The sequence below is a fragment of the Pseudophryne corroboree genome, chromosome 6 (genome assembly GCF_028390025.1).
Source record: "Pseudophryne corroboree isolate aPseCor3 chromosome 6, aPseCor3.hap2, whole genome shotgun sequence".
In the NCBI taxonomy this organism is placed as follows: Eukaryota; Metazoa; Chordata; class Amphibia; order Anura; family Myobatrachidae; genus Pseudophryne; species Pseudophryne corroboree.
Window position 1 is genome coordinate 356,737,638 of NC_086449.1, and position 13,362 is coordinate 356,750,999.

At 43.3% G+C, this 13,362-nt stretch overlaps 1 protein-coding gene across 1 annotated transcript in view; it reads left to right on the forward strand.

The window, feature by feature from the left end:
- The first annotated feature begins 5,198 nt into the window (after nucleotides 1-5,198).
- GOLGB1 (golgin B1) overlaps nucleotides 5,199-13,362 on the forward strand; it is a 126,513-nt gene continuing 118,349 nt past the window's right edge. Inside the window, exons 1-3 of the mRNA XM_063926622.1 lie at nucleotides 5,199-5,389; nucleotides 6,730-6,833; nucleotides 9,625-9,792. Of these exons, the coding sequence (XP_063782692.1) occupies nucleotides 6,747-6,833; nucleotides 9,625-9,792 (255 nt within the window). The 5' untranslated portion in view covers nucleotides 5,199-5,389; nucleotides 6,730-6,746. The remainder of the gene's footprint in view (nucleotides 5,390-6,729; nucleotides 6,834-9,624; nucleotides 9,793-13,362) is intronic.

The following is a 13,362-nucleotide window of genomic DNA, read 5'->3' on the forward strand; positions in this document are numbered from 1 at the left end:
CATATATGTATCTGGCACTGTGGGGGTATATATGTATCTGGCACTGCGGAGGAATATATGTATCTGGGCACTGTGGAGGAATATATGTATCTGGCACTGTGGGGACATATATGCATCTGGCACTGTGGAGGCACCCATTTTTTGGTGTTTTTATATGTATGTAGCACTGTACTGGGGCATTATATGTAACTGGCCCTGTACAACATGACTAAAAATGGGGTTATGACATAAGGTCATACTCCTATAAACGTCAAACCGAAAGGTGTGCGCATAAAAATGGGGTGTGGCTTTGTGACAATGACACGCCCCCATTTTTGCTTGCGCGCCTTCGGCGCGTGCATGTTATGGCCCTTACCCTTGACTACAGATCTTTTCTGGCTCTTTGTCACTGACTGGTTGGCCACCCCTGAACTGGACAATATATGAGACTGCCCAACAATCATCAAAGTGCCCTCATCGGACAGGTCCCTATGTTCTTATGTTATGTTACATCTGCATCTGATTAGCCAGCCCCCTGGCTAATCAGACCCAGATACACTTCTTGGTGCATGCACTTGAATCAGTACTTCGACTCTTTACGAACACCATTGGGACGTATGCGCAGTGCATTTCAGATGTATGTACACAAAAAAAAACATTGCTTCACTGCATCGAGCATCGCTAATGTGCCTGACTCAGAATCATGCCCATGTTGTAAAAAAAAAAAAAAAAAGTGTTCAGCTTAGTATTGAAAAAAAATAATTAGTTGTTACATATAATACCTAATGAGTTTTAAATTAATAGGCCCCCAGTCACAAAATGTCAGTCCCCCCAGTTCACAACGTGCCATGAAGCACCCCCCTCGCCTTAACCCCCCTCTCTTCTGCCTTATCTCCCTGAGGTTTTTTTACAACCTCACCCCTCCAGCCTCATTCTCTTCTGCATTTGTCTGGTGCCATCCACCAGCATCTTTCCTGGATAATCTCCTTCTGCATCTCTACAAAGCATCCGTCACAATCCTGACTAAATTCCTCATGTCCTGTGTCTTACCTCTGCTATCACACCTGCAGGTCAGCATACAAGGTGCAGTCTGTGTTAGAATTCCCCTGTGTATCTGCAGGCTCCTGTGTACAGCATGCTGCTTCTCTCTCTGCTCCTTGTACCCAGCTGTCAGTGAAGTCTATACATGCTGTCTCTGCACAGCACTCTCAGCATTCTGTGCATGACCTGAAGTGTGTCTCTCCACAGAACTCCACTCCCACACACTATCTAGTATTACAAACTGAACGCCAGAGTTCCTCCCAAACCCAAACAGGGACACAGCTATCTTGGATTCAGGCAGTTCACTCTCCATAGCCAATTCGAACACTGCTGTAACACCAACTGACCACAGTATCCAATTACCTCATACTAAGCCCTATAAATTCCACTTCCCGACTAGCTCAAATGGCCAGTACAACAGTCTCTTCTCATTAAGTAACAGTTCTGTACTGAGCTCCCAGGTACTTTACAGCTATATTTGTTCCAGCCCAGTCCCAGAGTGCTATACCAGTTCCAGCTAGGTCTTACAGAGTTCTATACCAGTTCCAGCATGGTCCCAGAGTGCTATACTGGTTCCAGCCCTGTCCCAGAGTGCTGTACCGGACAACATTCCACCTTCAGTCCGGTCACCTGACAGTTTCAGTCTGGTCACTTGCCGCTTCCAGTCCAGTCACCTGACGGTTTCAGTCTTGTCAGCATTCCACTTCCAGTCTGGTCACCGCGGTTTTCACATATTTACTATTTACACCACCACGGCCATCTGCTGTCCTCCTGAGTGTAGGCGCCCCATCAAGGTCCTGTATCAGCAAGGGTTTGTTTAGTCTCACCAGCAGCCTAATATTGCCAGTGCAAAGTTCTTGCAGTATGCACATGATCAGTCATTTGGCCACTTATGTGCAAGGAAAGGATACTCAGGAGGGATCCCGCTCAGAGAAAAGTCTAATGCAACTATTAGTTAACAGGGCCAAGCTCCAAAAAAACTAAGCTTTTCAGAGCTTTATACAGTATATAGGGTCAGATCAAAGACCCCAATGGGAATAATGACTGGTCTACAGCATTGATTAGCCTAATGCAGGAAATCTCTCCTATATTAGGCTGTTGTTAAATAGTCCAGATACCTACATCATGTGGAAACTGACATTTGTCCAGAAAAAAAAAGCTTCATAAATAGGCCCCTAATTCATAACTGAGATAACTGTAGAGCATCCGCTGCCTGCCTCTCAGTACCAGAACACAATGCAGGCTTTATTCCTGAATGTTACACCCACCAGCCATAACATTAAAACCACTGAAAGGTCAAGTGAATAACATTGATTATCTAGTTACAATGGCACCTGCCTAGGGATGGGACATATTAGAAAGCAAGTGAACAGTCAGTTCTTGAAGATGATGTGTTTGAAGCAGGAAAAATGGGCAAGCATAAGGATCTGAGCAACTTTGACATGGGTCAAATTTTGATGGCTAGATGACTAGGTTAGAGCATCTCGAAAATGGCAGGTCTTGTAGGGTGTTCCCAGTATGTAGTGGTTAGAACCTACCAAAAGTGGTCCAAGGAAGGACAACCAGTGAACCCGCAAACATTCATAGGCGTCCAGCGTTCATTGATGCACATTGGAAGCAAAGGCTAGTCTGTCTGGTATCACAGAAGAGCTACTGGAGCATAAATTGCTTTAAAAGTGAATGATAGCTGTGATAGGCATCAAAACACACACTGCATATGGGGCTAGGTAGTTGCAGACTTGTCAGAGTGCCCATGCTGACCAATCAAATACCGAAAGTGGCAACAATTGTCACTTAAGTATCAGAAATGGACTATGGTGCAATTGAAGACAGCCTGGTTTGATGTACAATGGGTTTTTTTTTCACATCATGTGTACAGCTGGTGCATTTGCTCAATTTATCTGGGGAACAGATGGAGCCAGGATGCATTATGTGAAGTAGGCAAGCCGGCTCAGGAAGTGTGGTGCTCTGGGCAATGTTTTGCTGGGAAACCTTGGATCCTGCCATTCATGTGGATCTTACTTTAACAAGTACCAATACCTAAACATTGTTGCAGACCAAGTACACAACTTCATTGCAATGCTATACCCTAATTTCCCTGATGTTCAGGAATCATTTGAGGAACATGACAAAGATGTTGACTTGGCCTTCAAATTCGATCAAACATCTGTGGGATGTGCTGGAAAAATAAGTCCAAACCATGGAGGCCCCAACTCACAATTTATAGGACTTGAAGGATCTGCTGCTAATATCTTTGTGCCAGGTACCACAGAACATCTTCAGAGATCTTGCGGAGTCCATGCCTCAATGGGTCGGAGCTGTTTTGGCACCATGAGGGGAACTTACACAATATTAGGCAGGTGGTTTTAATGGGTGTATATTGATGACATTTGCATTAATACTTATTATTGCAAATCAATACACTCTGCTCACTCGCTGTATTATCTGCTCAGTAAATGGAAAAGAGGCTCAGACAACATGCCCAGGGATTTAGAAGCCTTCATAACCTCAACATTTTTCTTTTCATTCTCTTTCTGATCACTGATAGCATGGTAATATCAGCAAATGCTATGTTCACCAGTAATATTGTGCCCCATATTGTGGTTGATCGTCAAAGTTGATGATGATGATGATGACTGTCACCTGATACACTTGCAGATGCAGACGCGTTCTAACACACTGGGCTTCATTCAGAGATGCACACTACTGTAGCCACAACTGCATCTTTATGCTATAGCCGCAGCTGATGGGATTCATACAGAGATGCCCACTCACAGCACTAATGATTTGCCAATTTACGTAAAAAGTCACACCATCAGATGCACGTTGAACATTCCGCCAACCCTATAGTCACACAATGCCCTTCTGAAATCAACGTAATTGCAGCAAAAGCTGGAGTCGCTGACAGCTACACGTGTCTAGCTAACCAAACACACCCAGGAAATTGCACTCTCTCTCTGTCTAAATTTGTTCTGCAACTTTCAATTGGATGCACGAGTAAACGTAAAACTTTGACAGCATCGACTCAGTGTGCAACGATTGGATTGGCACAGATTGAATTTACCACTTTGATGTTACCGATTTTGCATTTGGATTGCGATGAACTTCTTATGCATCTCAAACACTGCAGTGGATGTCTTTTTCCATTTCTTGGCAGCAGCTACCTGTGCGATTCTTTGCAATTAAGACTGCAAAAAATTGCACTTTTAGTAGCAATAGCGATCTATGCTGATTTAAGCCCCATGCCCACTATGCTCAATTGCAATTAAAACATGTGCAACGTAATCACCATTTTTGCCGCTATTATGAGAGGAATTGCGATTTTCTCATAACTACTTCTGCTCAAAAAAAAAATGCGTTGAGCCGCCCAGAAAGGTAAAAGACGCTCACCGATGCATTTGCAAATTTGCATATGACTTTGCATAACTGCGACAAATACACAGAAATTGAGTACCATGGACAATTCCAATAGACCCACGCATACGCAGTATATACGTAGCTGCAGTCACAGCAGCGTCATGTTTTTAATCGCAGCAATCACAGCTGACGTCAGATGTACGCCCCGAACACAGCCATAACACGCCTGCGTTTTTCCAACCACTCCCCACAAACGCCATGTAATTTCCCACAAATGACTACTTTCTGGCAATCTCTATGCAATCGCTCTTTGCAGAGCCTACGAACGCATTTTTGCCTTTGCGCGTGTGCAATGCGGTCACAGCGCATGTGCACTCGTCTGACAATCGTCAATTTGTGAATTTAAAATTTTGTAACTGAAGCTGAATAAGGCCCAATGATCGGAACACATATCACGTCCTCCTTGCAAGTATAAGCAGCACATACAGCGTTCCATCTCTGTGTGGGAGAGTTCCAACATGTGTTGTCGATCCGAGAGCTTCCTTGTACCATTAAATACACCGAGACGGTCCTTGACTCCTTGCTATGGAAAAAAACTGCACGTCCTAATCTAGGATGTAACTGGGTAGAACGTTATTGACCCCTACGCTTCATTACACGTGATTGGCTCTCTTTTTCCTTCTTGGAATGTCACTGTTCTAGCTGCGTCCGTCTCCTCTGATTGGCGGCGCATGTGACAAGGAGGCGGGCCTCTCATTCTGCCGTTTCGACTGGCTGTTGCTGTCACATGCTTAGTGTACCGGGCGGTGGACTGCGGCGCTGATTGGTGGAAACTGCAAGGACAGGACAGAATCCTGTGTTAATCCGGAAGTGCCGTGCTGCCGCCGCTGCTGCTGATGTGGCTGGAGGCGGAGCAGTAAACAAGAAGAGGCACGGGAAGAGACCGAGCAGGGCTGGGGTAATATTACACCAGGACGGAGACGGCGACGCGTTCACGGTGGTCTGGGAGAAGGTAATGATGGGAATGTGGCTGCCACAGAGGACAGATGAGACATACTGTATGATTGGGTATCATTAATGCTGAGCCCTGAGGTGGTGTTCCATTCTCACCCAGGAGACGTACAGTCAGGAGCGTGTAACCATACAGGGCATAGCCCTGACAATCTTCTGTGTGCCTAGTGCTTGCACTGGATGTTACTGCACGTAGTTTACCAACCATACCTCTGTCCAGTGTGTCCACCCATGGCGCTGCACTGCTGTTACAGTAGCAATACTACCCCCAAACACCATGGCATTGACATTCCGCTTACCCAAATCCGTGCCATTGCCACTACTGACACTTCTGCTAACCTGAAAATGCCACTGCCATACTGTTACCTCAAACTTCCCAAACCCAAAAACATGCTTTGCCGCTCCTGTTATCTTGACCATACTGAAACATCATGGCACTGCCATCATTATTACCCTCACTTTCCTAATATGTTGTGGTGCTATCATTGCTGTCTCCATTGCCCTCTTCCCAATAACATACCACGCCTGTTACCTAAAGATGGCACTGCCAGTCTTGTTGCATTTACCAGTCTTCCCTGGACATAGCACTTGCCTTATTTCCCTCTGTTTGAATATCGGTCTGCCAGGCAACCCGTTATCCCCATTGCACAATTCCAACTGTTTCGAGCTTCGTTTCCATTGGTTCCGGTATGAATGGTCGACACTGTTAAGGTAGACACTCATTAGGTCGACTACTATCGGTCAACATGGACTAATGGTCGACACGTGAAAGGTCGACACATGAAAAGGTCTACATGAGGTTTTTTTTTTACTTTTTTTGGTGTCGTTTTCTGCGTAAAGTGACGGGGAACCCCAATTAATCGCTTTGCTCACCATGCTTCGGGCAAGGCGAAGTTACCATTCCCAATCGTAGTCCACGTGGATCGTAAAGTATGAAAAAGTTCCAAAAAAGAAAATAAATGTGAAAAACTCATGTTGACCATTTTCATGTGTCGACCATTTGTCCATGTCGACCTAATGAGTGTCGACCTTAACATTGTCGACCATCTGACCGGATACCGTTTCCCTTCTGTATAGAGGACATGTCCTACAGCTCTACTTTACTAGTAATTCAAAATATATTCAAAATATATATGGTATAATAGTGAGCCTTTTGCCGCTTTACTTGTGTTGCCCGTTGTCCAAGCATGTGTGGCCTTCCAGAAATCCAGACCTGCTAGAAGCTGGTGTTTGGTTACTGTTATGTGGTAACTGCTATGTGAAATGTTGATTGTTCAATTATAAACAAAAAAAACATTGGTTGTAAGCGCTCCAATAGGAATTCTATTTATTGTCTTTCAGTCCAGATCTTGCTCGGAATGTTCAGCCGTTTTTCTGATCTCGCTAATACAGTCCTTCATGAGCTTTCTGGAGATGGAGAAGGATCTGAAAGCACTATGGAATCTGTGAGTAAGCTGTCAAAAATCATATAGTTTGAACAGAGTATGAAAACATACTGTCCCCTAGGAAATGTTTATACTTCACCATAGAACATAAAGTTTGCTTTAGTAATACAAATTAAGGAGAACATATGATACAACAGATGTACAGTATGACTAAATCGGGGGTTTGGTATCATCATGGTTCTTTAGAGTATATAAACAGTTGATCACGCCTTAGTTGTTAACCGCTAATAGTATATAATTTGACCTATAATTCATGATCCCATGTCTGAGCTTCACTGTATTTCTAATTTATTTTATATCCCCTCAGTGATTTAACTTACATATTTTTTTTTACTGACTGCCTGTCAAATACCTATATATTCACCACAACAGCTGTTTATATATACTATTTCAGTCTCATTTTCTGAAGACAGAGGCCCTGTGTACTGACAGCTTTCAGTGTATGTTATTGTTTATTTCATTACACTTAAATACAAATTTGGGCTCTTGCTTTTACCTGGGCCCCTTTATATAAGAAACGTACAGAGAGAAACAAATTGGGCACCCAGAAATAAAGCTACTGATTGTTAAGCCACTTTGGGGCAGATGTATTAAGCCTGGAGAAGTGATAAAGCAGTGATAAGTGCAAGGTGATAACGCACCAGCCAATCAGCTCCAATATGTAAATTGACAGGAGCTGATTGGCTAGTGCGTTATCACCTTCCACTCACTGCTTTATCACTTCTCCAGGCTTAATACATCTGCCTCAGTCTATCTGCAGCACCTTGTTTCGCTTAAAAATGGGCTGACTGATCACTAGAAACTGAGCAAACATAAAGAGAGTAAAGGGCAGTACACACAGGGAGAGATGTGTGCTGAGCGATCTGTTACAGACCGCTCAGCACACATCTCTCCCCCCACTCAGCACAGAGCGATGTGTGCTGAGCGAGGAAGGGGGACACGGGGGGGAAGGGGGTACTCATTTCACCCAGCGGTGAAGTGAGCGATGTAACTAGATTGGCCTGCATGCACACACAATCTAGCACCGGCGATAGCGACATGCGGGGCTGCACATCGCTATCGCTGTGGGGCATACACACGGAGAGATCTGTACTTCAAATCTAAGCAATCTAGTCAGATTGCTTAGATTTAAGCATGGATCTCTCCGTGTATACCCTTAACCTTACGTTGCTTGGAGTGCATGGATTAAGTAAACATAATTAGCTTACCAATAAATCACAAAAAAATAAACACAGCAGCATGTATGGATGTACGGTACTGCAGAATATAACACATTATTGCTCTAATATGGATAATACGGATGACCGTGAAATAGTGGGTTGAAAATAGATGGTGCTTAGTGAAGCAAATGTCCATATAACAGATTAAATAAATAAATATTATATATATATATATATATATATATATATATATATATATATATATATATATATATATATATATATATATATATATATATAGTGGACAAACTTAGCTGGCAGTCCGGGAACTTAAAAAATTAAACAATGTATTGTGAAACTTGCATGAATCTCATATGCTCCAAATGATCAATTAAGGTGCAGGATAAATTATTATAGCATAGTCCATGTCTGTTTGGGCCAAGAATGGTTCAGTAACACACAGGTAGCCTGCACAACAAACACATGCAAAAAAACATTTAATGAATACATCTGGTTATAAAACCAATGCATTGGCGTAGTTCATAAAACATCCAAAATGCAATCAATAATCTGGGTATTAGTATGGTCACCCCTCCACCATCTATAATAGGGTATTCAGAGTTTCACCCATCCATCAGCCAAAGATACCGTTTCGGTGGTTCTGCCATCTTCTTCCAGGACTGAATAAAGGTGCATACATCGCTGGGCTGAATATTGCTCAGTGTATACACACTGAGCTATTTTCACCCCTGCCCAGCGATGACAGGGGGGTGAACGGCTTTCCATAGCAGGACGCTATGAAAAGCCGGACACCCCGCCGTTCATCTGCTGGTAATACCAGCAGATTAACGGTGTCCGCCGGCGATGAAGCGGGAGCGCGCATCAGCGCTCATCGCCGGGGCATACACACTGGGCTGCTTTGAGCTGAAAGCAGCTCAACACAGCAAAAGTGACCTGCTTTCAGCTCAAAATCACCCAGTGTGTATGGGCCTTAACTCACGCTGCCAGCAAAGGTGTAATATATACCTGAACCATCTTGTCAATACCTGTGATAGATGAACATGAATTAGTATAAACCGCACCAACATAGCATATAAGGACTTCCACAGCAATCTCCATGCAGCATCTTTGACACATGTTGAACACACCGGTAGTACAAGACTGTGTGTGTGTGTGTGTGTGTGTGTGTGTGTGTGTGTGTGTGTGTAGTCTACATTGTTAATGGTCTGTCCGGCATATTTCCATAAGCAAGTCAAAGTGTTTGCACTGCTCCAGACTGAGGTAATGAACCTTTTTAAAACCAATGCAAATGTTTTAACTAAAATATGGGCTGAACGGGTGTCCCAGACATCCACAAGATTCACATACAGAAAGTACACTTATCGTTATGGTTTGTGCGTGACCCAGGTCTATGTATTTTACTGTTTCAGTCACCATGCTTCAAAACAACATCCTCTATTCCAACATACTGTATTATGGAGAACACATGTTGTAATAATGTTATAAATATTTTTTAAGCGCATAGCTTCATAATTTAAAGTAATATGGATCTCAAGTCATCCTGATGTGGTGAATTGGGTACAGATCCTTGCATATGCCACTGACCAGCTAATTTGCTTTTCTGTGTTCAGGACCCTGTGCCAGAATCTAGGACAGTGGAGGCAATGTCGGACGACCAGATGGAAACAATGGCTCATTATGAGCGGTTGGTGATACAGCTGAAAGAGCTGATCCAACACAAGGATGCAGAGATCTCCCAGAAAGACACAGAGCTGCAGCAGAGGGAAACACAGCTTAAGGTACAGTTGTACATCTCATGGGCTTCTTAGTAAATTTAGCCTTCAAGGGAGTTTTTAATCTATACAAAACCCGAGTTCGGTTTTCATTGTCTCTTCTGTGTATATAATTGATTCTCAATCACTGTCCCACCTGGGTACACCCTGGCAGCCCATTACTTGTACCTCCAACATTTGCGAGGAGGATCTCCCTATCCGCTGTTCCATTACGGAAAGTTTTCAAAGTACCCCCCCGAACAGATCCGTAATCTGGTATCATTTGTATTCTAGTTTCCGAAAAGGTGCAGTCATGTAAATAGGAGCAGTGGCAGAACTGCATGGGTGTGAGACCCCTCTGCGCAGTAGAACAGAGGTCACGTCTACAAGGGATGTTGATTTCCCACTAGGCATGTGCCGAGGGGTGCCACCTGCTGGCTAAGGCTGCCACCCCGAACCTCACCTGTCAGAGCCACTGTTATTTCATATGTAGCAACAGCACGGATGGAGGAGGGGGATTGTGGTCGAGGGTGGCTTTTTGTCTGCAGGAGGGGCTGGAGAGGTTGGGTTACATGCTTAAATGCAGCCGCCTGCTATACCCGGCCATCATGTAGGGACTAGATCCCGAGCCAGCAGTGACGTGATCATGATGTCTGTGCAGAGCCGCCTGTCTCTGCTGCTGGCCAGCTCTGCAGCTGTGCTTAACTGTCCATGACCCCGAAGGCTGCAAAGTGAAGGGGGGCTTGCGGCTAATAATGTTATGCCTAGATAAGGTGCATGCATAATGGGGCTTTTTGGTGCCCCTTACTTACCTCTACATAAGAGGTTACAGCTGTATAATGGTGAGACAAACTTGAGGTGACAAATAACCCATAAAGGTTTAAAGCTTATCAGAGATGTCTTGTCATATTTAATGTATTAGAAAGTTTATGCATCCAGGAATTTAGTTTTATTTTAACATTAATCTGCTTTTGACTGGCGACAGGATATTTATGTTATGCTAGAGGGTTTTAGTCTGTAAGCCGACTATATATATTTACTGCTGACTTCTTGGACCTGAACTGTAAGTAATGGACAGGTGGTCTAATGAATACGGACAGGGAGCAAGCAGTTGTGTTCTAGTTAATGACATTAAGCACTGCATACAAAGCGAAGGCAGGAAGGTGTTGTGCTGAATGTGAAGGTGCTAAGCAGGGATGGGAACCCCAGGAATGTCATGTGTGGTGGGAGCCTCATTTAGCAGTGTAGAAGAGATTCAATGTTTACACACACGCTTTTATTACATCCAATTAACACTGCGTCTAAAATTATGCAGGTAGAGATCCATTAGAGGGTCTCCATAGTTATTGAGTCTCTCTAAAGTTAGCCGTGCTAAATTGTGTGCTTTTGCACGATAGCCAGTACATTTTACTGCAAAAAGTATGGGCTTTAATTGAATTGCCCCCCACACACACAAAAAAACCAAATCTGTCAAGAAAGACCCCTTTTTTGCGCATTAAAATTTACTGCGAACAATTGAATTCTCCCCCTAAAACCTGGTCCCTATAGCTGTATTAAACTTTGAGTAAATTGTAGGTATTTGTTATGCCAATACCAGAACGGTTTCCGTTTAGAGTGAATGTAATTATTGAAATGTAAATATATGGGGAGGATCATGCAACTGTGAATTTTTCATATTTAAGCAATGAATAATTTAAAGCCCTGTGGTCTTTAGGTGGTAAAACAGCAGTGACTGATTACAGCAGATACATATCTCGACAAAGAGACACTAACTGCTTTTAATGATTGGTAAATAAAGTGTGTTACATATTATAACATTATCTTCCATTGAACTCAGAACCTCACAAAATGATATTAAAGCTTTCCAAATACATATATGTTGCCATATTGACTCTATCTTCTTTTAGCTGTATTGTTTTTGTACATTGTTTTTTTTTTTTTTTTCTGTTTCACCGTATCCTTTATGCAGTGTTTGCACATCCTGGAGAACATGGTTTTCTTTGTTTGTGTTTTGAAACGGTGCTTACCTGCTGATTTAACAAGACATTGTATAATTACAGATTTTCAATATAGTGTATAGAGTGCTTGGTATTTTAAGACTTTAGTGCTGAGAGTTTTCCTTGTAGTAATTTGGAGTACTCTGCCTGACTAAAACCTATAAGTCAATAGTCTTCTTTCCCTGCAGATCCCAACATTCCACTCCCCCCATAAATGTGCAGAAGACTAATGCTTTTGGTGATTGTGATGCATATTTGGAACAGTGCCGTTACGTTTCTCAAAACATTGTCATTTCCTTTTTAGATGCATATAAAATTCTATTGTTTGGGATTGCACAATAGGGACACAGGAGAAAACATAAGGCCCTCAACACTAGGGCGATATTGTGCCTTTTGGCACAATATCAACGCATCGGGCCAACGTATTGAGTAAGTGGACCACATCGTGTGTGGTCCACTTACGATTACGATCCGAGGCGTGCTCCTAGGGGTCATAAGCAGGGTTTTTAGATCTTACCTGCAGCAGGTAAGATCTGGCCCTGTCGCTTGCGATGATGTGCTTTAACATTAGATCGCATGCGATCTAACGTTAGCACATCGTCAGTGAGGTGAACTGGACTCACAATATCGTGAGTCCAGGATCTGCCAGCGTCTGGCGGGGGGTTGAAGGGGTATCGCATGCAACGGAGCGCATGCAATTCCTCATTTAAGTGTATGGGCAGCTATAGTTGAATGTGGACCTGGTTGCCTTAAAATACGCTATCCAGTTATCTTGCAGATCATCTGCCAGATTTGACTGGGTTGGAATACAAAGTGTACACATTAAAGTATAAGCTGCATACATGTTGAGTAGAGCCTATAGCAGTGTGCTCTTTCTTTGCTTCATCTGCGACCTCAGATTTTCACACAAAGCAAATGCACTGTGTAGAAAGACTTTCCCACAAACGTAATTGGTGTTACTGTTATTTACCACTGCTACTGAAATGTTCTGGATACTGGTAAACATGTATTACTCTAATCTGTTCTCTCTAGTCAGGCTTCTAAACCCATACTTCTCTTTAACACATTAATATCTCTACTGAAACTTCCCACACAGTTCATTGAACTGTAATTGCTGCTCAACATCCTGCTTACTATTTGAAGGCTTATTTGAAGGAGCAGATTAGCAATATCTGATATAAAGTTGTGCCCCTTTCCCAGAGTACCAAGCTGCTCAGTTTCTTTCCACCATTTTCTGGCACATTCTTTTCATTTGACATTGCAGATGAAGATGAAGTCCCTACAGTCTTAGGGGTGTATTCAATAAATGTCGGAAAGACGGCTCCCCCTGCCGCCGCTGTCAGCGCACTCGGCAGCTGCTGAAAGCAGCTGCAGAACAGCAACCTGGGTACTGCGATTTGGCTCATCCAACAGTCTGATTTGGCCGACCATTGAATAGCCCTTGTCTGATCCATTCCGACAAATGCATGTCGGAATGGATCCGACAGTTATTGAATACACCCCTTAGTCTACTACCTGTCGTCTCTACCCCATCCCTTCACATATCAGTCATTCGAAGTAAGCTGTACCTTGTCTAACCATTTGTAATCATTCACTCTTC